The 20,596-nt window shown below is 47.5% G+C and overlaps 1 protein-coding gene across 2 annotated transcripts; it reads left to right on the top strand.

Moving 5' to 3' along the window:
• Positions 1-367: 367 nt before the first annotated feature.
• LOC117871863 (zinc finger protein 777-like) lies at positions 368-19,847 on the top strand. 2 transcript variants are annotated; one of them, XM_034759627.1, is made up of 6 exons: positions 368-779; positions 3,040-3,432; positions 8,190-8,316; positions 10,253-10,369; positions 11,713-11,964; positions 15,315-19,847. In XM_034759627.1, the coding sequence occupies exons 1-6, from the start codon at positions 756-758 to the stop codon at positions 16,412-16,414; spliced, it is 2,013 nt and encodes a 670-aa protein (XP_034615518.1). In that variant the 5' UTR covers positions 368-755; the 3' UTR covers positions 16,415-19,847. The 2 variants fall into 2 exon arrangements, with proteins under 2 accessions (XP_034615518.1, XP_034615516.1); XM_034759625.1 differs by having other exon boundaries at positions 370-779; positions 11,710-11,964; positions 15,315-19,843.
• Positions 19,848-20,596: the final 749 nt, after the last annotated feature.

Here is a 20,596-nt window from a genome sequence, read left to right as displayed (position 1 = left end):
CCGACTCCCCGAGGCGGCCAGGTGGCGGCCCCGCTAGTGAGTAGCGCAGAGCCCCGCCCTGGGACCCAGAGAGCCGGCGAGGCCCCGCTTGATGGGCAGCTGCCTAGGGGCACCGCGGCTGTCACGGCCCCGTAGCCGAAGCAGCGCCGTTACTGGAGGCTGAGCTCCGCCTGGGATCCCGTGACTCCGGGAGCCGGCGCTCGCAGTAACCCCCGGCCCGGCTGCAGCCACCTGCCCCGCGGGGGCCCCGCTCCAGCCCGGCCGGTGCCCTGCGCCCCACCCGCCGCCAGGGGCCGCTGCCGGCCCCGCTCCCCGGCAAGCCGGCTCCTCCCCGCACGCAGCTCCCGGCCCCTGCCAGCGAGTCCGCGGCTCCCCCCGGCGGCGCTCGCTCTGCTCCGCCCGGCAGCGGGGCCGGCCCGTGGCGAGGCGAGGCGAGGCGGCGCCGGGACTCTGCCCAGCCCGGAGCGGGAGCGGAGCTCGGGCTCGGCCGGGCCGGGCCTGGCCCCGTTGGGATCCAGCCGCGCGGGCCGGCGGGCGAGACTCGGCGTGACTTCCCCGGGTCCCCGCGGAGCAGCCTCGCCCGGTGCCTGCCCGGCCCTTCCCGCCGGCAGCGGAGCTCCTCGGGCCCGGGGCGCTGCCCCGGGCGGGCGCGCGGGGAAACGCTCATGTCCGCCCCTGGGCCGCGGTGAGGGGCGAGCTCCAGATCCTCTCGCCCGGCCGAGCTCCGGCTGCGCCTGGGCCGGGAACAAAGGGCCATGGCCGAGCGGGCCGCTGCCCAGGTAAGGGCCCGGCGGGGGCTCCCCGAGCGGGGCAGGACACCGCCTGGCGGAGGAGCCTGGACAGTGGGCCCTCGCGAGCTTCTCCCTGGCCTGGACCCGGGGAGCGCGGTGCTGCCCGCTCGCTCCAGGGGCAGGGCCCGGCCCAGGCTGGAAGCTGAATGGGGAGGAGGGTCCTGACCCCTGGGGCGGAGGCGGGAGCAAGAATGGTCTGGCTGGTGTTTCTCAGACATTGGGGACAGCTCCGCTTGTGCGGGGCCATTTGCTGCTGGTTTGGGGAGCAGGGACCGGGGCTTTGCTGTTTCCCCCAGCTGCAGGGACCGACCTCCCAGCCGGGCCCGCCCTGGCAGCAGCCAACGCTCCAGCCTGGCTAGGATAGCGGGATCGGGCTTCTGCTGCGGAGCTCGAGGAGAGCACTTCATACCCATTTGTTGTTGAACCATAACTCAGGGTATTGTGTTGCGCACACACAGAGTAGCATCGCAGCCGCCTTCCAGAGGTGGCAGAAATGAGCTTTATGGGACCTTGTGACTATTGGAGAGTCCCTCTCTCTAATGTTTCTGCTTAATGATGATGGTTAATAATACATTCTCTTTTATTTCACCACACTTCAGGTGTTGAGCTTGTATCTTTTGTTTCTCTCATAGCCTGGACTGCAGGGGTGAAATCCTAAAGTGTCTGTTGACTTGACCCATAACTCCACAACCCCATTTCAGTGACTTATATTATTTCACATCATAACAGGCCTTAAGGGCTCTGTATTGTTAGTAATGGTGGCTTTGTTTCTCTAATTTAATTACTTGGATTTTATTATTCTTTGTATAGCTACTTTAGTCCCCCAGAGTTCAAAAGCTTTTCATAAAAGGTATACATATCTACTGGGATCCCTAAACAGAGAGACCTCTAGGTGGAATGTGCCTTCTTTACCAATGTGTGCAAAACATGTACACAAAGTCAAGGACAGGATATCAAAAATGCCTATTAAACTAATTCTGTGGGCGAAATCTACCAAGGAGGAAAGTCCAGTATTCTCTTGTTAATACCGTGACTCTTGTGGAAAGTATTAAGGAATGTTAAATTACCACAAAGAGTCAGGTTCTCACTTTTTCTCTCTCATTTGAAGGTATGTCTACGTTGCACACCACTGGCCACGGCTTGTAGGGTATGTGTAGCTGCACGCTGCAGTGATAGGTAGGCTGCAACCAGCCTGCAGTATGTAGCTACACCCAGCAATGAAAGGCTTTAGCATGGGGAGGCAACGGGGAAAGGCTTCTGCTGTGAGGAGTTGCTGGAACCTTTCTGCTGCCTGTTCCCTGCCAGAGCCTTTCCCCGCTGCTGGAGTCTTTCACTGTGGTGGGGAAAGACTCCGGCAGTTCCCTGCTGCCAGAGCCTTTCCTCGCTGCAGAGATCTGCTGTAGCCTTTCCCCACTGTCTTCCCCCCTGCCAGAGCCTTTCCTTGCGGTGGTGAAATGCTCCAGCAGCAGGGAGACAGTGGGACACTACACTGCTAAACCTAGCAGTACATACAAGGGAGGCACAGCTTGGGCTTGTAGAGAGCTGTGTAGGGTACAAACCTGAAGATTCATCCATGTCTTTACTCGCCTAAGCAGTGCCTCACCGTCTGCACTGCTGTTTTTACCTGTGCTGGGGGCATGTATTACAGGTACTCTATACACTGCCATAGGGAGAGTGCAGTGTAGACATACCTTGAAAGTAGCACAGTGCCTCTTGAATTTCTGATGAATCTTTGCTTAGACATCAGTGCCGAACCAAATCGCCAAAACCATTTCCAGCAGCAGCCAGGGTCTCCCTTCCAGGTTTTCCTCCTGAGAACTGACAAGGTGTCTCTCCCTTATTTTGTGTATTCCAGTGAGAATGTAACCTATGGATGGTATAGGAGTGAGCTTCTTAATGGCTTCAAATCCATACGGCGACTCTCAACAATCTAAATACTACTTAAGAGTCTGGCACACATAGGGAAAAGGGACTACAGATATATAAGAGTGATGTTAATTTCCCCTTTTCTAAATCAATTAAAAGATTGAAAAATAACTCTCCCTTTAACTGAAGTCTGTGGGTCCCCTAGATATGAGCAGTAGCTGGACATATGCACTGACTGCTTTTTGAAACCCATGGGAATGTCCCCATAAGACTTAAGATCCAATACCAGGTATTACTAAGAGCGGGAGACTCTTGCCCTGTTTCTCTCTCTAGCTGACCATGTGACCACAACTCCATATCTAATGTCTGTCTTTGCAAACAGGGTCCAGAACTGGATGCAGTGACACAGTGCCCATCTCCTTTACCGCCTCCCATTGTCCCTGAACGAACGTTTGAAAGAGAAACTCAGACTGCAGAGATTTCTCTGACTGTTGTGGCAGCAATTCAAGCCGTAGAGAGGAAGGTGGATTCTCATGCCACACGATTGTTGGATCTGGAGGGGAGAACTGGGATGGCTGAGAAGAAATTAATAGACTGTGAGAAAACAGCAGTGGAGCTTGGCAACCAGTTGGAGAGTAAATGTGCTGCACTAGGAACTCTGATCCAGGAGTACGGGCTACTGCAGAGGAGGCTGGAGAACATGGAGAACCTGCTGAAGAACAGGAACTTCTGGATCCTGAGACTCCCCCCAGGCACTAATGGAGAAGTCCCCAAGGTAACAATATCTCAGCTAGTGCTGGCAGGGAAGACTAAATGTTCAAACCAGTCTCGAGAGCTTTGCATGCAAGCTCAAGCCCGCAGTTTGGGTGCAGAATTAGAGGCACATTTTACAAGTGCCTACTGCAGACTAGAGAACAGTAGCACATACACTATGGCTGGAGTCAGGGGTTGGAGGGGGAGCTGGGAAGAAGTGAGCCCTGGTGAGAGTTAATTAAACTAGGAGCTCAAAGAAATTCAGAAATAAAACTGCCCCTTAATAGCTTTTTGCCTCTTTTCCCTCTTGGGAGCTGTTTGTGGGAAGTGGATCAGAGGAGAATGTCCCTGTTGTGAATAAAAATGATATTAACATAAGAACAGCCATACTGGGTCAGACCAGTGGTCCATCTAGCCCAGTATCCTGTCTTCTGACAGTGGCCAATGCTAGGAACTTCAGAGGGAATGAACAGAACAGGCAATCAAGTGATCCATGCCCTGTCATCCACTCCCAGCTTCTGGCAAACAGAGGCTAGGGACACTCAGAGCATGGTGTTGCATCCCTACCCATCCTGGCTAATAGCCATTGATGGACCTGTCCTCCATGAACTTATCTAATTTTTTTGAACCTTGTTCTAGTCTTGACCTTCACAACATCCCCTGGCAAAGAGTTCCACAGGTTGACTGTGCATTGTGTGAAGAAGTACTTCCTTTAGTTTGTTTAAAACTGCTGCCTATTAATTTCATTGAGTGACCCCTAGTTCTTGTGTTATGGGAAGGAGTAAACAACACTTCCTTATTCACTTTTTCCACACTGGTCAAGTTTTTATGGACCTCTATTATATCCCCTATTAGTCGTCTGTTTTCCAAGGTGAAGAGTCCCAGTCTTTTTAATCTCCCCTCATATGGAAGCTGTTCTATACCCCGCTCATTTTTTTCGCCCTTTTCTGTGCCTTTTCCAATTCCAATATTTTTTTTTGAGATGGGGTGACCAGAACTGCATGCAGTATTCAAGATGTGTACACACTTTGGATTTATATAGATGCATTATGATATTTTCTGTCTTATCTATCAGAGGGGTAGCCGTGTTAGTCTGTATCCACAAAAACAACGAGAAGTCCGGTGGTACCTTAAAGACTAACAGATATATTTGGGCATAATCTTTTGTGGGTAAAAAACCCACTTCTTCAGATAATGCATCTGAAGAAGTGGATTTTTTATCTACAAAAACTTATGCCCAAATATATCTGTTAGTCTTTAAGGTGCCACCGGACTCCTCGTCGTTTTTGTCTTATCTATCCCTTTCCGAATGATTCCCAACATTCTGTTCGCTTTTTTGACTGCTGCTGCACATTGAGTGGATGTTTTCAGAGAACTATCCACTGACTCCAGGATATATTCATGAGTGGTCACAGCTAATCTACACCCCCCATCATTGTATATGTATAGTTGGGATTATGTTTTCCAATGTGCATTACTTTGCATTTATCAACATTGATTTTCATCTGCCATTTTGTTGCCCAGTCACTCAGTTTTGTGAGATCCCTTGTAACTCTTAGTTAAGTCCAAAGCAAACTGCAATCTTGAGTAATTTTGTATCATCTGCCAATTGTGCTACCTCACTGTTCACCTCTTTTCCCAGATCATTTATGAATATGTAGATCAGCAGTGGTCCCAGTACAGACCCCTGGGGGACACCACTATTGACCGCTTTCTATTCTGAAAACTGACCATTTATTTCTACCCTTTGTTTCCTGTCTTTTAACCAGTTACTGATCCATGAGAGGACCTTCCCACTTATCCCATGACTGCGTTCTTTGCTTAAGAGTCTTTGTTGAGGGACCTTGTCAAAGACTTTCTGAAAGTCTGAGTATACTGTATCCACTGAGTATACTGGATTACTCTTGTGCACATGTTTGCTTGACTCCCTCAAAGAATTCTAATAGATTGGTGAGGCATGATTTCCCCAACCCAGACTCTTCCCCAACAAAACGTGTTTATCTGTTTGATAATTCTGTTCTGTACTATAGTTTCAATCAATTTGTGTGGTACTGAAGTTAGGTTTGCCGGCCTGTAATTGCCGGGATCACCTCTGGAACCTTTTTTTGAAAATTGGTGTCACATTAGCTATTGTCCAGTCGTCTGGTACAATAGCTGATTTACGTGATCGGTTACATACCACAGTTAATAGTTCTGCAATTTCATATTTGAATTCCTTCAGAACTCTTGGGTGAGTACCATCGAGTCCTGATGACTTATTACTCTTTAAATTTATCAATTTGTTCCCTAAGCTTCCTCAGATTTGTCATTTAAAAAGAATGGCTCAGGTATGGGAATCTCTCTCACATCCTGTGCACTGAAAACAGATACAAAGAATTCATTTAATTTGTCTGCAATGGCCTTATCTTTGACTGCTCCGTTAGCACCTTGATTGTCCAGTGGTCCCACTGATTGTTTAGCCAGCTTCCTGCTTCTGATGTACTAAATGTTTTTTTCCTGTAGGGATTTTTTAAAGTAGGGATTTCTCAGATCCAGTTCATTAGGATTTGGGGTTAATGGTTCATGGCTGGCAGTCTTCTTCCAGTAGCCAGACTTCTTCTTAATGTATGCACAACGTGTCTCAGGTGGCACATGACCAGGATTCATCATTGTATTTGGTCCTCTGGCTGGATCATTAGCTTCCACGGCCAAGGTCTGGTACTGCTGGGGAGTGTGACGTGAACGCTGATCCATGCCCCCAGTAGCCAGACTGATTCCCTGATATTACAAGCTGCTATTAGTGAGGCAACCAAGCAGCAGAAAAGAGCAGGTAAAGGGTGTCTGAGGCTAGGGAAGGGTGGCAGAAAGCAACAGATAAGTTTTCTCTGGTGCCAAGCGAAAGGGCATAGCTGGGACTCAGGAGACAGGCTTGATGTATTTAAAATTGGGACTAGGTGAACAATGCAACCAAAAGAAAAAATAAAAGTTCCTTTAGTGTTCATTCATATTTGCATTGACAGCTTTTGCACTTCACAAATATTTTAGCAAGCATGTTTACTGGTGGAAATGTCATGAAAATGGTATTTAAAAAACAAAAAACATTGCTGCATATTCATAGAGACTATCAAATTTATACGTGTGAATACTTGACTAGAAACTTCATTCTGTGTCAGTCATCTGTAACGGGGTTTGGGACTCACCACCGCAGCGCCTCCTACTGGTTGTTCCGGAATTAGCTCAGTCCAGTGGAGCGCCCCTCCTGGTGGTGTCCCGCCCGTCGTCTCGCCTCGGTTGGCGTGTCTGAGCCCTCGTCGCTCACCAACTCCCGCCGTCCTCTTTGGGACCACTGCCCTCCGGCAGTGCCCCTCTGTCTTTCCACACCCCCTTCTGGGGGTCAATCAGCAGTCTCCTTGTCCAGCCACCGTAGTCAACCACACACCCCAAAGTCTAATCCCTCCCATCAGGGATCTGGCGTGGTCTGTACTGGCCGCTCCCTACGGCCAATGGCTAGATGTACTGCATGGAGGTAGGGGGAGGACCCAGGCCCGCCCCTCTACTCTGGGTCCCGACCCAGGGACCCTCTGGCGGCAGCCTCTCTGTCCTCCTACTCTCCCCTCGTCTGTCCACTTCCCTGGGCCGCTTCCCCTACGGCCCCTTGCACCCTCTAGGCCCTTCCACTCAGGGCCTGCAGCCTGGCAGGCCTCAGGCTAGAGCTCCCCTCTGCTCCCTGAGCCTGGCTAGCACTGCGTTGTCCACAGTGCTAGTCTCCCAGCTTGGAGATAGACCTTCCCCTCTCGAAGGCCTGGGACAGACTGACTGCTCGCTCCCTGTGCAGTCTTTTATAGGGCTGAGCCAGGCCCTGATTGGCTGTCTGCAACCTGGGCCCTGATTGGCTTCCAGTAAGCCCTTCTCTGATTGGCTGTGCCTCTGTGCAGGCCCAGTGGCCTGCCGCAGCCCATAATCTCAGGGAGTGGGGCAGCTGCCCCACTACACATCCAATCGGAACTGAAACAAAGGCTGTGTGTCCCATCCAAACAGCTCCTTTCAAATATTCATAACAAAGTCCTTGCAAATTAGCTATAGCTTGAAATTATCTGCAGAAATAATTAGTTGGTAAATAACCTTGAAAACTGCAATCTGTTTGATTTCCATCAGGTGGAATTCACCGTATGAATGAATGATTATGAAATATTTGCCCAGCTTTTCAGAAAAGAGCTGCCTCTGTGTGTATCTGAAAACTGTAAACATTTCTGAATCAGATTTGTATTATAACTAGTGACAGTCCAAAGCTGTGAACCTCGGATCTGGAACAGAATTTCCCCTGAGTTCTGGAGCAATTGAACATGGGGTTTGAGGTCAGCTCCTTCACAGAAATGAGGATCAACCATGATGCCTGATTCCGAGCTCATTTAATAATTTAACACAATAATAACTTGTATTAACAATAATAAATTATAACTTGAATAATTTCAGTGGCCTTGGTCCCAGTTTATATTGATGTGAGATCAGAATTGGATCTGTGGGGTTTGGATAAATTCTGATCTGGATTTGAAGCCGGCAGTGTTCAGAGCGAGGGTTTCAATTGAGATCCATTATGTTGTGGAAATAGGAATCTGAGAATTGTTTCCAGATACACATGGGAATGGATTTGTGTTGTGGATTCTTCACCTCACTGAATTAGCTTTGACATCTGAGTGGGGTGGAGAGAGGTTTTATTCCCCTTTCACTGAAGTTAAGGAATCAGATGCCAAGATATAAGTGTTGCAGAAGGTGCTAAGTGTGTAACATTTGTGATTCCAGGTGCCCGTGACGTTTGATGACGTCTCAGTCTATTTCAATGACAAGGAGTGGGAGAAACTAGACGAATGGCAGAAGGAACTGTACAAGAATGTAATGAAGGGCAATTATGAATCTTTGATCTCCTTAGGTAAAGATCAGTTTTCACCTGTTTGTTATAAATGGACTTCAGAGATTTTACAGGCTGGTGGGTCAGCACATAGTGTCCCCAGTGCCTTTATGATTGAAGGTCAGCTCCCTTTTAAAAGTAGACTTAAAAATATTCCTCCTTCCATTGCTTTTTAGCTTTGGGTAGTGACTGGACATGTGTGTTCATCCCTTATAAATAAGGCTATGATTTTTTTTTCACGGAGATCATGGAAGTCACGGAATCTGTGACTTCCAGCGACCTCTGTGACTTTAGCCCCTGGTGGTGGGGGGCAGAGCTCTGAGTGGCCCTGCCCCCCTGGAGCTCTGAGCGGGTCCCCACTGCTGCCTAGCCGTTTCCCGACAGTGTGGGGACCCTGCAGCTGAGGTTCCCATTTTGTCATGGATAATTTTAATAAAAGTCACGGACAGGTCACGGTCTTCCGTGACTTTTTCTTTATTGCCCATGACCTGCCGTGACTTTTACTAAAAATATCCATAACAAAATCTTAGTCTTACTTATAAACACTGTTAGGCGATCCTCACATCGGGGCAGAGACATGCTGGCAGAGCAGCGTGGGAAAAGCCTGCATTGGCTGCTTATGCTGCACCTATTTGCTGGATAAACACAGGACACAGGTCTCCAAAACTCTTAATCCAGTGGGGCCTTTAAGGAATGCGGAGTTCACTTTAAAATGGTGCTTTGGATATAAAAGTTGCTGTAGACATGCCGTATAGACACACAATGAAAGGCTGACTTTCAGCATTGACCTAGTGCTGCTCCCATTTAAGTCAATGGGAGTTTTACCACTGACTTCAGTGGGAGTGGAGTTGGGCCAATGCTGAACTCCTCTGAAACGTCCCCCTAAAATCTCCTTCGCTAAAGGGTGGTGGTTGGTCATCGCTTCTGGAATCTGGGGGTGGGGGAGAAGTGACTCTTATGGAAAGTGGCAAGGAATGGTTCCTGTACGCAGATACTTTTCAAATCATTATGATCGAGAACAAGTGCCCTAAAGGGCCACTGTCTAGGTGCTTTCAGACTCTGAGTGAAATGTAATTTCAGGTCTTATGTTGGTTCCTGTGTCCTCCTGCTGATTTTTGTGACTTCATTGCATTTTGAAATAAACTCTCCTGTTGCTATTTGAAGTCTCCTGTGCATGAGGGTGGGTGTGTAATTTCCAGCTCAAGCAGAGATACCTGTGCTAGCTCTGATCAAGCTGGTGTGCTAAAAATAGCAGTGTAGGTGCGACGGCACAAGCAGAGGGAGGGACTGTTCGCCCCGAGTACAAACCCATCTGAAACTCTAGGTAGTTTCTCAGGTGGTTAACCCCTCCTGCTGCTTACGCTACCGTGGCTACACTTCTATTTTTGGTGTGCTATGTCTCCTTGAGCTGGGAATCCAGTGTAGACATACTGCCCCACCCCACCCCCCACCCAAAAAAAAAAAAAAACCCACCCACACACAGGAGAAATAGTAGAATTACCTGTGCAGGCAGTGCTGTCAACTGAACAAATTGGAAAAAACAGAGGAATAACTTTTGCCTACTCTGACGGTTACATTTGTCTTCGGTGTTAGTTGTAGCAATAGTGTGTTGCGAGCTCTGTTGAAGTCAATGGGAATTTTACTGTTGATTTCAGGGGGACCAGGATTTCACCCAGGAAGCTGAAACATTCTCAGTGAGATTTTTTTGTTTGTGTTGAAGTTGAGGGTGCCCCGTTAATCCTTTTTTTGTACATGAGGGGTCTCAAATTCCATTAGGCCTGGAAATTCCTGATTTTCATCTAGGGAATCCAACCAGATGCTCATGAGATTCATTTCCCTTTTGCAGAGTCTGCATTAAAACAGTCTTGTGTCCATTCACTGTACCCACTGAGGAAAGGGGAGAGGAAATGTTGGTAAATAAAGCTTATAGCACAATAATCTCTTTCCCACTGAATAGACTCTGCAATTTCCAAACCTGGTGTTTTGTCACATGTCGAACAAGAAGTAGAGTCCCGGGTCAGAGGGCAGCAGGACTCAGATGAGGAGAGAGAAATCCTTACTGACCCCAGTGCAGGTGAGTAGCAGATTAACGCAATACAGGGTAAATGTATTCATTGTAGAATAATGATACGGTGCGTTGCACATCTGGGGGCACTGATTCTGGGCAGAATGCAGAGTTCTACCAGAGATGGAGTAGAGAGAGAGAACGAGGGCAGGAGTATTCTTTGCTGGGTTTCTACAGTGAGGGAAGGACGGAGACAGTAAGGGGAGAGGGAAAGCACAGTTGGGGTTAGAGACAATCTTAGACTCAAGGGAGCAAGATTTGGACAGGTAATTAGCATCTAGATATAGGTCAGCCTGCAAAATAGTGACTCTCCAGACTGTGGAGAGTCATGGGAACAGAGCTGTAAGTGGTGGAATGACTCAACAGGGAAGACAATACAGCTGCAGTCAGCAAGTTATCTTCTCATGGTGCTTATAACAAGGAAGGCGAATCAGGTAATATAAGCAGGGAAATGGACAGGGACCCTCTCCCCTGCTGGTGGTTCAGCCCAACCTTTCCAAAGGCTCCCCTTCTCCCCTGCCTCCCAAGCAGCCGCTCTTATAGCCCTTCTTTCTATCTATCTACCCCTCCTCACTGTAGTATCTAAGCACCTCACAGTCACTGATGGATTTATCTTCAGACTATCCCTTTGAGGTAAGATGTGCTATTCCATGTTTTATAGCTCAGGAAACTGAGGCACAGGGTAGATTAAGTGACTTGTCCAGGTTAACACAGGCAGTCTGGCTGAGACAGACATTGAACCCAAGTATCCTGAGTCCCAGTCCAAGGCCCTGTCCATTAACCCATCCTTCCTAGCATGCCTCCCTGAGTGCACCTTTCCAGGCTGAGGAGAAGCTAAGATGGGGTGAACACCCTGTTCACTGTCTCCTCACCTTGTCCCGTTTGGAGAGGTGAGGATTAGGGCAACCAGAATGAGCAGCTGGAGGATCAGAGAGCTAAGGTGGAATGAGCTCACTGCGTGGGCAAGAGGCTGGATACGGAGCTGCACAGAAACGTGATGGAGGGTTGGGGTGAGATGGTCTTGAAGAAAGAGATTATACTGGCTATCGCATTCTGGACCCCCTGAAGATTGCAGTGTTGGGATTTAGGAAGTTCATTAACCCCGGGAATGTTTGAGGTGACTGAGGCACTACTCAAGACTTTGGCAGTAGTGGTTTGAGGTCAGGGCAAATCACCTTCTGCAGGAAAACGCAAAAATGGCAAATCAGCCCTAAAATTGTGGTGTCCGCAGTGCCTCAGTTCTTTCCGTGATGGGGATGCTCTGTGAATCAGAAAAGGATTAGTGCTAATGGTGTCTTCTGTCCCCACTCAGTGGAATGAATCGTATCTGGGTTCTCTCTTTATTTCAGCAGGTATAAGGGTTGTGATCAAAACAGAGGAGATTAATCCTGAGGACTCCCCTGAAAACCTGGAGCTGGACAGAATGTTGGAACGATCAGAAGGAAGTTTCCAGAATCCAGACCAGGAAGTAACCCATGGTAGTCCGTATGGCTCAGTAACGCCTCCAAGAAAACACTCAGGGAACTGTCTGGATGAGTCCACCGACTATAAAACAGATTTCAGCGAAATCAGAAGAGTCATTGTTCAGCAGGGTAACTGCACAGGTGAGTGGCTGTATGTGCTGAATGTGAGAAAAGCTTTAGGCCAAGGAGAAGCTGTGTATTACATCAGAGGAGCTGAGCAAAAGCAGGACTGTATGAATGTACAGAGTGAGGAAAAGCTCCAGGGTACAGCAGTGATGTACAGTGCAGCAGAGAATCCATACGGGAGGGAAGCCCAGAGTCTGCCTGGGTTGGGGGAAACTTTTAAGCAAAAGAACAGTCTTAAATCCCACCAGAAACCCATGCAGGAGGAACACTTGTGGAAGTAGTGACCATGAGAGCAGCAGAAGTCACACATCAAGTCAGGGGACTCCAGAGAAAGACACACCAGACACATCTAGTAAATGTCAGAAACATGTCTCTGAAGACCAGTCCTACTGCACAGCAGAGACTTCATTTATTAGTCTGTAACAGGTCACTAGCATGTTCCTGGTGGGGTGAAGGCTTCGACCACTCTTCGTGTCCTATTAGACATCAGAGACTCGAGAGTGAGACACCTTGCCAATGCATTGAGTATGAGAGGAACTCTATTACAGTGCAACATCTTGTAAAATGCCAGTGAGCCCACACTGCAGACACTCACTACATGGAATGGAGAAAAGCATTAGCCAACCATATCCGCTTCTCCATCACCAGCTAGTCTGCTCAGAAACCGGATCAAAACACTGAAGAACTAAGTGCTTCAGAGATAAACAAGCTCGGATATCCCCAAATAATGCTTTCCCTGAGGATTTACCACACCCTTGTCAGCTGTCGAAAGCAACCCCCTCTGGGTAGAAGAAAACTGCTGTGTAAATACTACGAGCTAAAATAGGATTAAGGTAAAATTGGAAGTGTGTTAGGATGACTGTTACCTAGGAACTAGAGTTAAGTCTTGTAACCTGTCAAAGGGCTTATTCCTACAAGGCAAGGAATTGGGTACAAAGTTATTGGTGGAACCGGCTAGGGGAGAGCAGACACCCGGACTATCTACCGGGCCGATATGTACACCTTGGACATTACATACACATGTAGTGTAACTGGGAACTAATCAAATACCATGGCCAGTGGAAAGTAGAGTCTACCTCATACTTAACCCAGAGGGGCCAGATCACCATGCCAAGTTTTCCAGGGAGACCTAGAGTGATGGTTAACTGGGTCCTGTGATTAGTGCAAATATTTTTCATTCTGCTAAGTCTGTCTTGCTAAAGTGGGCAAAAAGGAGAAGCCAGCCTCGTCCTAGTTCTTTGTGGTCATAGTGATTTCATCCCGTTTTGCCTAACACATCCTTTTCCTACAATTGGGGAATGCAGAGGGAGAATCCTAAAACAAATCTAAAATGGATCAAATTGTTTTAGCCAAATTAACATTACTGGAGTGCTCTATCCCATCCAGGACTTTACCATCCAAAGTGAAACTCGGATAAAAGTCCCCCCACCTTGTAACTAAGTATTATGTGCTGCTTTATGGTATTTTGTGTTGCCAAGATCTCTTTGGCTTTTGTGAAGATCAGTAAACACCCCCCCCCCCCCCCCCACGCGCGCACACACCTTTTTTTTGTTTTGTTTTGTTTTGTTTTTTAATAAACCTTTTCTTGTTTCAGTAGCTGGCAGCCAACTATTGATCTGGGTTATATGTGCATTCCTCTGTTTTCTCACCTATCCCCTAACCACACACAGTGAATTGGAACAATTTTTGACATGATTTTTAGTTAGCTTATTTCATAGATATGTTTAGCTCCATCCTAGGTGATCCTTGATACACGTGATGATAATTTGCTGCTGTGGTGGTGTAGTGCTGTCCTATAGGGCCTGAGCTGTCTCTCACTTACAAACCCTGACTCTCTCACGTGTAAACGCTAATAATAGCTTTGTGTAGATACAAATGGTAAGACCGAACCAGACTCCTGCTGCAGGACTTAAGGCTGGCAAACAAGCGCTCTTCTCAGGTTGGGGGCTGCACAGTGTCTGATCTTGCTGAGAATGATCTATATTCAGCCAATATTTTATTAACAAGGGGATACCACAAATTTGTGTCCCTGAAGTGTATGCCAAGCCACATTTGTTTCAGGGAGAAGTGGGTGAGGGGACTGCTGAATAGATTAATTTGTTTTCCTATTTAAACAAATATGCCTTCTCATACCCAAGTGGGGAGGCAGCGTTGCTGAGGAGCCATGCTTAAATTAAGCCGCACTTGCTGGAGAGGTTTCCTGAAAAAATATCCTGAGTATACAGACAATTTAGCTCAGTGTTCATTTGGCGTTGATCTAAAGCCCATTGAAATGGGATTTTATAGGGAGATCTGCACAGGTCCATCCCCAGGCGATGTTTTTTAAATCCTTGCAATTCAGTGAAATCTAATCCATTTCAAATGCAAAAAAAATTGTGCTTCAGAAGAATATTTACAATGAAAGCCCCAGGCTAAGTCCTCTCTGGCAGGGTCTGGTGTATCCAGATCCAAAGAGGGAAGTGACTGTACCTGAGACAGGCAAATTGCCCCACACTGTCTCTCAGTTTGAAAGCAGAATTTTTAAAAAGGGCTCCTGGGAGCCCCTGGCAGCACATCACTGACACGTGGAAGAGCAAGGACAGATTAACGCAAGGTTTCTAGCCTTGAGAGCAAAGTTCCCAAAAGTGATGATGGAGCCGAAGTCCTTGCACGGATTCCTGCCAGGCTGCGTTAACCTGGTAGCAGTGTCAGTTGTGTCCTAAGAGCTCTGTGCAACAGGGACAGCTAAAAGCCTGATACCCTCAAAACAAAATCTAAGAAAATGGCAGCAAATTGCTGAGCAGCTCTAAAACAGTGGAATCTGTGATGTTCTTCCAGAGCTGATTCGCCAGTGTCCTTGGTAATGTCCTAGAATTCCCAAACATTGAGACAGGCAAGCAACATCTTTTGACCGCCTCTCTAAGTAGCAAATCCAGAGGGTTTCTCCAGGAAGTCTGGCAGGAATTCCTTGCCAGAGGATGTTGTGAAGGCCAAGATTATAACAGGGTTCAAAAAAGAACTAGGTAAGTTCATGGAGGATAGGTCCATCAATGGCTATTAGCCAGGATGGGCAGGGATGGTGTCCCTGCCTCTGTTTGCCAGAAGCTGAGAATGAGCGAAAGGGAAGGATCACTTGATGATTATCTGTTCTGTTCATTCCCTCTGGGGCACCTGGCACTGGTCACTCTTGGAAGACTGGATACTGGCCTAGATAGACCTTTGGTCTGACCCAGTCTGGTTGTTCTTATGTTCGTATGTCACTTTGCTCAAAAAAACTCTTCAGGTAATTTCCATTGTGTATCAAGAATGTCTTAATCCTAAGAGGCTTCCTTTATCCTAAGCAGATGAAATTAATGATGTCTTGGTTCTCTTTTAAATTCTCCCAGATGATGGGATTGTGATCAAAACCGAGGAGGAGGAGGATCTTGACACCCTGGAGCCATATGCCATGTTCTCGGGCAGAGCAGAGCAGCAGATTTTCCAGAATCGTGAGCCGGGGACAACCTGTGAGGCTCAGTGCAGTTCCAAAATGCAACAGAGAAACCTAGTCGGAAACAGGCCAGGGCAACCTGCTCCCTGTGAAAGAGACTCCAGTGAAACGAAGACGGTCATCGTCCACCAGAGAAACCGCACCAGGGAAAGACCTTATATCTGCCCTGAGTGTGGGAAAAGCTTCATGCTGAAGATCAACTTTATAATCCACCAGAGGAACCATCTCAAAGAGGGGCCCTACGAATGTAATGAGTGCGACTTAAGCTTCAGGATCAAGCAGCAATTTATCCTGCACCAGCGCAGCCACACGCGCCGGGGCGTTGGCCCCGCCCGGCGTGTGGAGAACTTCAGAGACAAGCACAGCCTCAAGCCAGAGCAGAGAGCGCCACCGGCAGGGAAACCCTATAAATGCACAGAGTGCGAGAGCAGCTTCAGCCACAAGTCGAGCCTCAGCAAACATCAGATCACACACGTGGGGGAGCGGCCGTACACATGCAGCGAGTGCAGGAAGAGCTTCCGGCTGCAGATCAGCCTGATCATGCACCAGAGGATCCACACTGGGAAGAGCGAGATGTCCTTCATATGCCCTCAGTGCGGGAAAAACTTTAGTCGCCCCTCCCATCTCCTCAGGCACCAGAGGACTCACACGGGGGAGCGGCCCTATAAATGCACCCAGTGCGAGAAAACCTTCAGTGAGAAGTCCAAGCTTACCAACCACTACCGCATCCACACGCGGGAGCGGCCGCATGCCTGCACCGAATGCGGCAAAGGCTTTATCCGCAAGCACCACCTGCTGGAGCACCAGCGCATCCACACTGGGGAGCGACCCTACCACTGCACTGAGTGCGGCAAGAACTTCACTCAGAAGCACCACCTGCTGGAGCACCAGCGGGCTCACACCGGCGAGAGGCCCTACCCCTGCACTGAGTGCACTAAGTGTTTCCGATATAAACAGTCCCTTAAGTACCACTTGAGGACGCACACGGGGGAGTAGGAGCCAATGGGAGCTGCACCCACCTGGGCATTTGAGTCAGGAGTCTTTGTGGAAGGAAGCAGTGGTGTAACAGTGTGTAGGGACTGATAATTCGATGTAAAGCAAATAACATGCAGCAAAATGTAAAAGAACAGAAAAAGCGAATTTAGGGTAAATATTCATCATAATGTACAGGCTATTTTGCTGAAGTAGGACTAACTGCTTTTTAAATCTATTCCTTTTGATAATAAATGTGAAGTAACTTTTATTTGATAAGCAAATTTAAGATTTCAGTTTTTTTAAATATATAATTTTACACTGTACATCGTACCTTTTTAATCTGGAAAATCCCAAAGTGGTTTACATGCCTTCTACAGGGATCGTGTCACATGCTGCTGAGATGCAGCTGCCCCCGGGTGAGACATGGCATCTCTTTAACTGTGCACAGCAATAGTATGTGTTCCAATCCCGGTCGAGATTGTTAGTATATCCGCACAGAAACTACAAAAGATTTTGTATGGATTATTAGGTGTAAAATGATAAAGGATGGCTTGCCCTAACACAATCATTAATTATACAATACAGTGGAATCCCAGTCACATTAAAATAGTCGCAAAAAGAAGAACAGGAGTACTTGTGGCACCTTAGAGACTAACAAATTTATTAGAGCATAAGCTTTCGTGGGCTACAGCCCACTTGTCACCTGGAAGCCAGCCAGCCAGCCACCTGTTTATCGTTCTGGGAAGGTAGACAGTGTAAAGTGGAAATTTGTCTAGCTGACTGATGTAAACGCCCCTGCTCTTGCAATGAAAAGGACCTACTCAGTTATCCAGTATGTCTCCCTGCCAACACATGATGTTCCCAAGTGTGTCGGTCATTCTAATTTCAAATGACCCAAGTGGTAAAGTTTCCACTGCATCCCTTGGCCAGCTGTTCTCAGCTGCTCCATCTCCGCGTTAGAAAGTTTGCAGATATATGCTAACTCTCTAATGGGCTTTATGGTCAGGGCTTTGGTGTTCTATTTCATCTGAAAGAGCACTGCCCTGGGGCATTGGCTCAGTGCATGTTCATTCAGTAAGGGCTGGGAGAACCTTGATGAGTGTGTGGATCCTTGGAGGAGTCCTCCCAGCCCTAGTTTCACCACAGGGTTCAGACTGATGTGAAGCCAGGTGCTGGTTTTCCTGTACAGTGTCCCTGTCTAGTGTGTCCTGCTGTGAATGGGAAAAATCAACAGCAGCACAGGGTGAGGTGGCTGTGTCTCCGGTGCTCTTCTGTGTGTGTGTTGGGGTAGAAGAGAGGGCTCTGAATCTCCTGCAGCCCAGGGACAGGGTGGAAATAGGAATAAAGCCTTTGGTTGGGTTTAGGAAACATCCCTTGCTAGATCCGGTTGTGTCCAGGTCAGTAGGTGTTTCCCAGGGATCCCCCGAATGGTGAATATTCAGGTGTTGAATTTCATTTTATTGTCACACTGGAGTCAGTGGAGAGTGAGGGACCAATAGATCTTCATACTGGGCTATAAACAATCCAGCTTTGTGCTACTGGATTACTCATTCCTCCCAGTGCCTTTTTCTGAAATACTTACAGCTCTGTGATTATTCCAGGGCTGTCATTTCATGATTCTTGCAGTTCACATGATTAGTGGCATCAAATTTAATTTTATTGGCTTTTGTCACAGATTAAATCTAGAGAAATTTGAGCTGAAAAGTCATATTAGTCTGTACAGTCCACGCCTGGGTGCCAATGTAGAATCCTCTCCTATTGGATGAAATTCTCCCCTGTGCAGATGGCCAGCAATTGGGTGAGTTAAGTAGGATTTTAGTGGTGCCAGCGCCTTATTCTGGCCTGACCATAGATAAATTGCACCCGTTTGGACAATATCTTCAATAAACCATGGCGTTTTTTTTTAAACTGTTAACATGTTTTTCAGACTAAATTGTGTGCTACCTAAAAATAAGCATCTCATTAGAGGTATCAATGTATGTTCTATTTATATAAAGTGTAATGTATTAGCTAGCTATGCACTGACTCTATCTTACGCACTTATGTGGCCCCAATTATCATCGTATCTAAGTACTTTACAACCTGTAATGTGTTTATCCTCTCTCACTCTGTAAGGAATTGAACTCCGGTCCTATACGTGCTAAGCAACAGCCCTAATCAGTGGACTACCCTTGCTAAGTGGGCCTTACAACCTGATTTCGCAATAGAGCATTTCATTGCAAATTGCAGTTGTACCTCCCTCCCCCAAATTATAATACCACATATTTCCTCTGGCTGTTTTAATTGCATGGCTCTAATGCTTGGAATTCTCTTCTTCCAGATAAAATACAAGCATTCTGGATCAAGAGAATTTAAAAAGTAACAAGATATGCTACGCTACAAAGATATTGGGAACCAGTAAACCCAGTCAGGGATACGGTGGTCAGGGACTGTCTCAGCATTTGAACGATGGACTCACTGCTGGGTGTCCATACTATTTGGAGACTGGCCTGTTCTGTGAGCTCTTCCCCTGTGCAGGTGGTGCTGCTCATGCCCAGAGCTGAGGAAGAATCTTCTCTGGGTTTTGCTTTAAATGGCTACAGGCTGGTTCCCAGGCTGCACTCTGTCTCGTCAGCATAGCTGCTGTGCCCATCGCCTAGCGAGGAGAAACTGGGACTGCCCAGGCCAGCATGGGAGAGGGAGAGTTGGGGAAACACTAATGTCCACCCCTGTGCAGAGATGAGGGGGTGAGATCTGGAGTCCTCCTGCCCCACTGAGTTCCATCTGCATCTGGGCTTGGGAAGGTGGATCATGGCTGAACGTGGGCTCCTGATCAGGTGAGCGATTTAATCTAGGATCTGAAAGCATAAAGCTGTATTACCTCAGCTGAGAGACCCAGGTCTATTGGCTCAAAGACTGTAGCAAACTCAGACTTGTGTGTTGTCCAGCTAGTAGAAAGGGACAGCCCTGGCCTGTGAGCATTGGCTGCACATGCAACACAACTCCACTCTCAGGTGGGGAAAGACAATTGTGATGTACGTTCCAGACTGCATACGTATTATTTTTAATGTCACGCTTGGAAGGAGGTTTCCTTTTTCCAGACTGGTAATCCTTTGACTCAGACCAGCCATCCGAAACTTTAGGGGCCGTCATTGTTTCACTCTCTGTATTTAAGTTTAAATTAAACCCATAGCATCAAGTTCTGCTCTCATTTTCGTACAGGCACTGAATGCAGCCGTTAGAAGAATTTGGCTCTATTTTCTCAGTATGTTTTTAAATTAAAGTTCCTTCCTAAGTGTTAAAGATTTAAGAATGTTTCTCTTATTGTCATGACACATGGGCTGTGGGTCCCTCTGAGATGAGTATTTTTCAGTGGAATTGGTTTATTCTCAAGTTATAGGTGCTTGGGTGAAGGAGTTTGTAGGCTTGTGCAGAAGCTGCTTTGCAAACCAATGTAAACCGAACATACTGAACCAAATAACAAATCACCAGTGCAGACAAGACACCAAGCATCTTAAATAGGTTTTTTTTCTTAAATGAGCCTCTGATCTTGCAATCAGATCAGTGTGGGTGCAGGAGCACTAGTTTGTGTGCCTAGCATGTGTCTGTATAATGCCTTGGTCAATGGAGTCCTGTCTCAGTTGTGGCCTCTTGGTGCTGCTGTGATACATCATATGGTCTGCCCATGCGGATCTGATTGCAGGTTGGGGGCCAGAGTCTGTCTTACAAACACAAGGTCCAAAAGGATCAGAGACTTATCTGGGACTGCTCTGGAGACAGACAATATCTGAAAGCTGATGTAAAGAATTTGGGGGGCGGGGTATGAAACAGCCCTGATTTAGTGTGTGATGTGCATGTCAAGTTTCAACCCAATGCAATTTAAGCTGTCAAGAGATTTAATTCCCTCCTCAATCAGCTCCATAATGAACACCTCAGTAAACCATAAAGTATCTCAACTGGAATGTGACCCCGTAAGAACAAAGATCCAAGTTCAGGAAGCATGGAGGGGCTAGTGGCAAGTGAGAGCTCTTGAGCTGTGTCTCTTGTAGTTTACTCTGCCGGACGAGAAGATGACCTTGCATTCCTCTAATTTTCTGTTCACGGAAACAGGTTCTGGGATGGGTTGTGGAGTCATGGCATCCAATGCATTTACAACCCCCTGCGGCCTCTGAGTGAACTTCATTGCAAACTGCAGAGATTTCCCTGTGGACAATAGTGGCTGCA

The sequence above is a fragment of the Trachemys scripta genome, chromosome 2, assembly GCF_013100865.1.
Source record: "Trachemys scripta elegans isolate TJP31775 chromosome 2, CAS_Tse_1.0, whole genome shotgun sequence".
Taxonomy (NCBI): domain Eukaryota; kingdom Metazoa; phylum Chordata; order Testudines; family Emydidae; genus Trachemys; species Trachemys scripta.
The sequence above is the reverse complement of the archived record's forward strand: the minus strand, read 5'-3'. Positions and strand labels throughout refer to the sequence as shown.

Bases quoted from the DNA above. Each gene is read 5' to 3' on its own strand.
- LOC117871863 (XM_034759625.1), top strand. From the start codon at position 756: ATGGCCGAGCGGGCCGCTGCCCAG. The intron at 3,433-8,189 runs GTAACAATATCT...TTGTGATTCCAG, and splicing joins CTAATGGAGAAGTCCCCAAG to GTGCCCGTGACGTTTGATGA. The intron at 10,370-11,709 runs GTGAGTAGCAGA...TCTTTATTTCAG, and splicing joins CCTTACTGACCCCAGTGCAG to CAGGTATAAGGGTTGTGATC.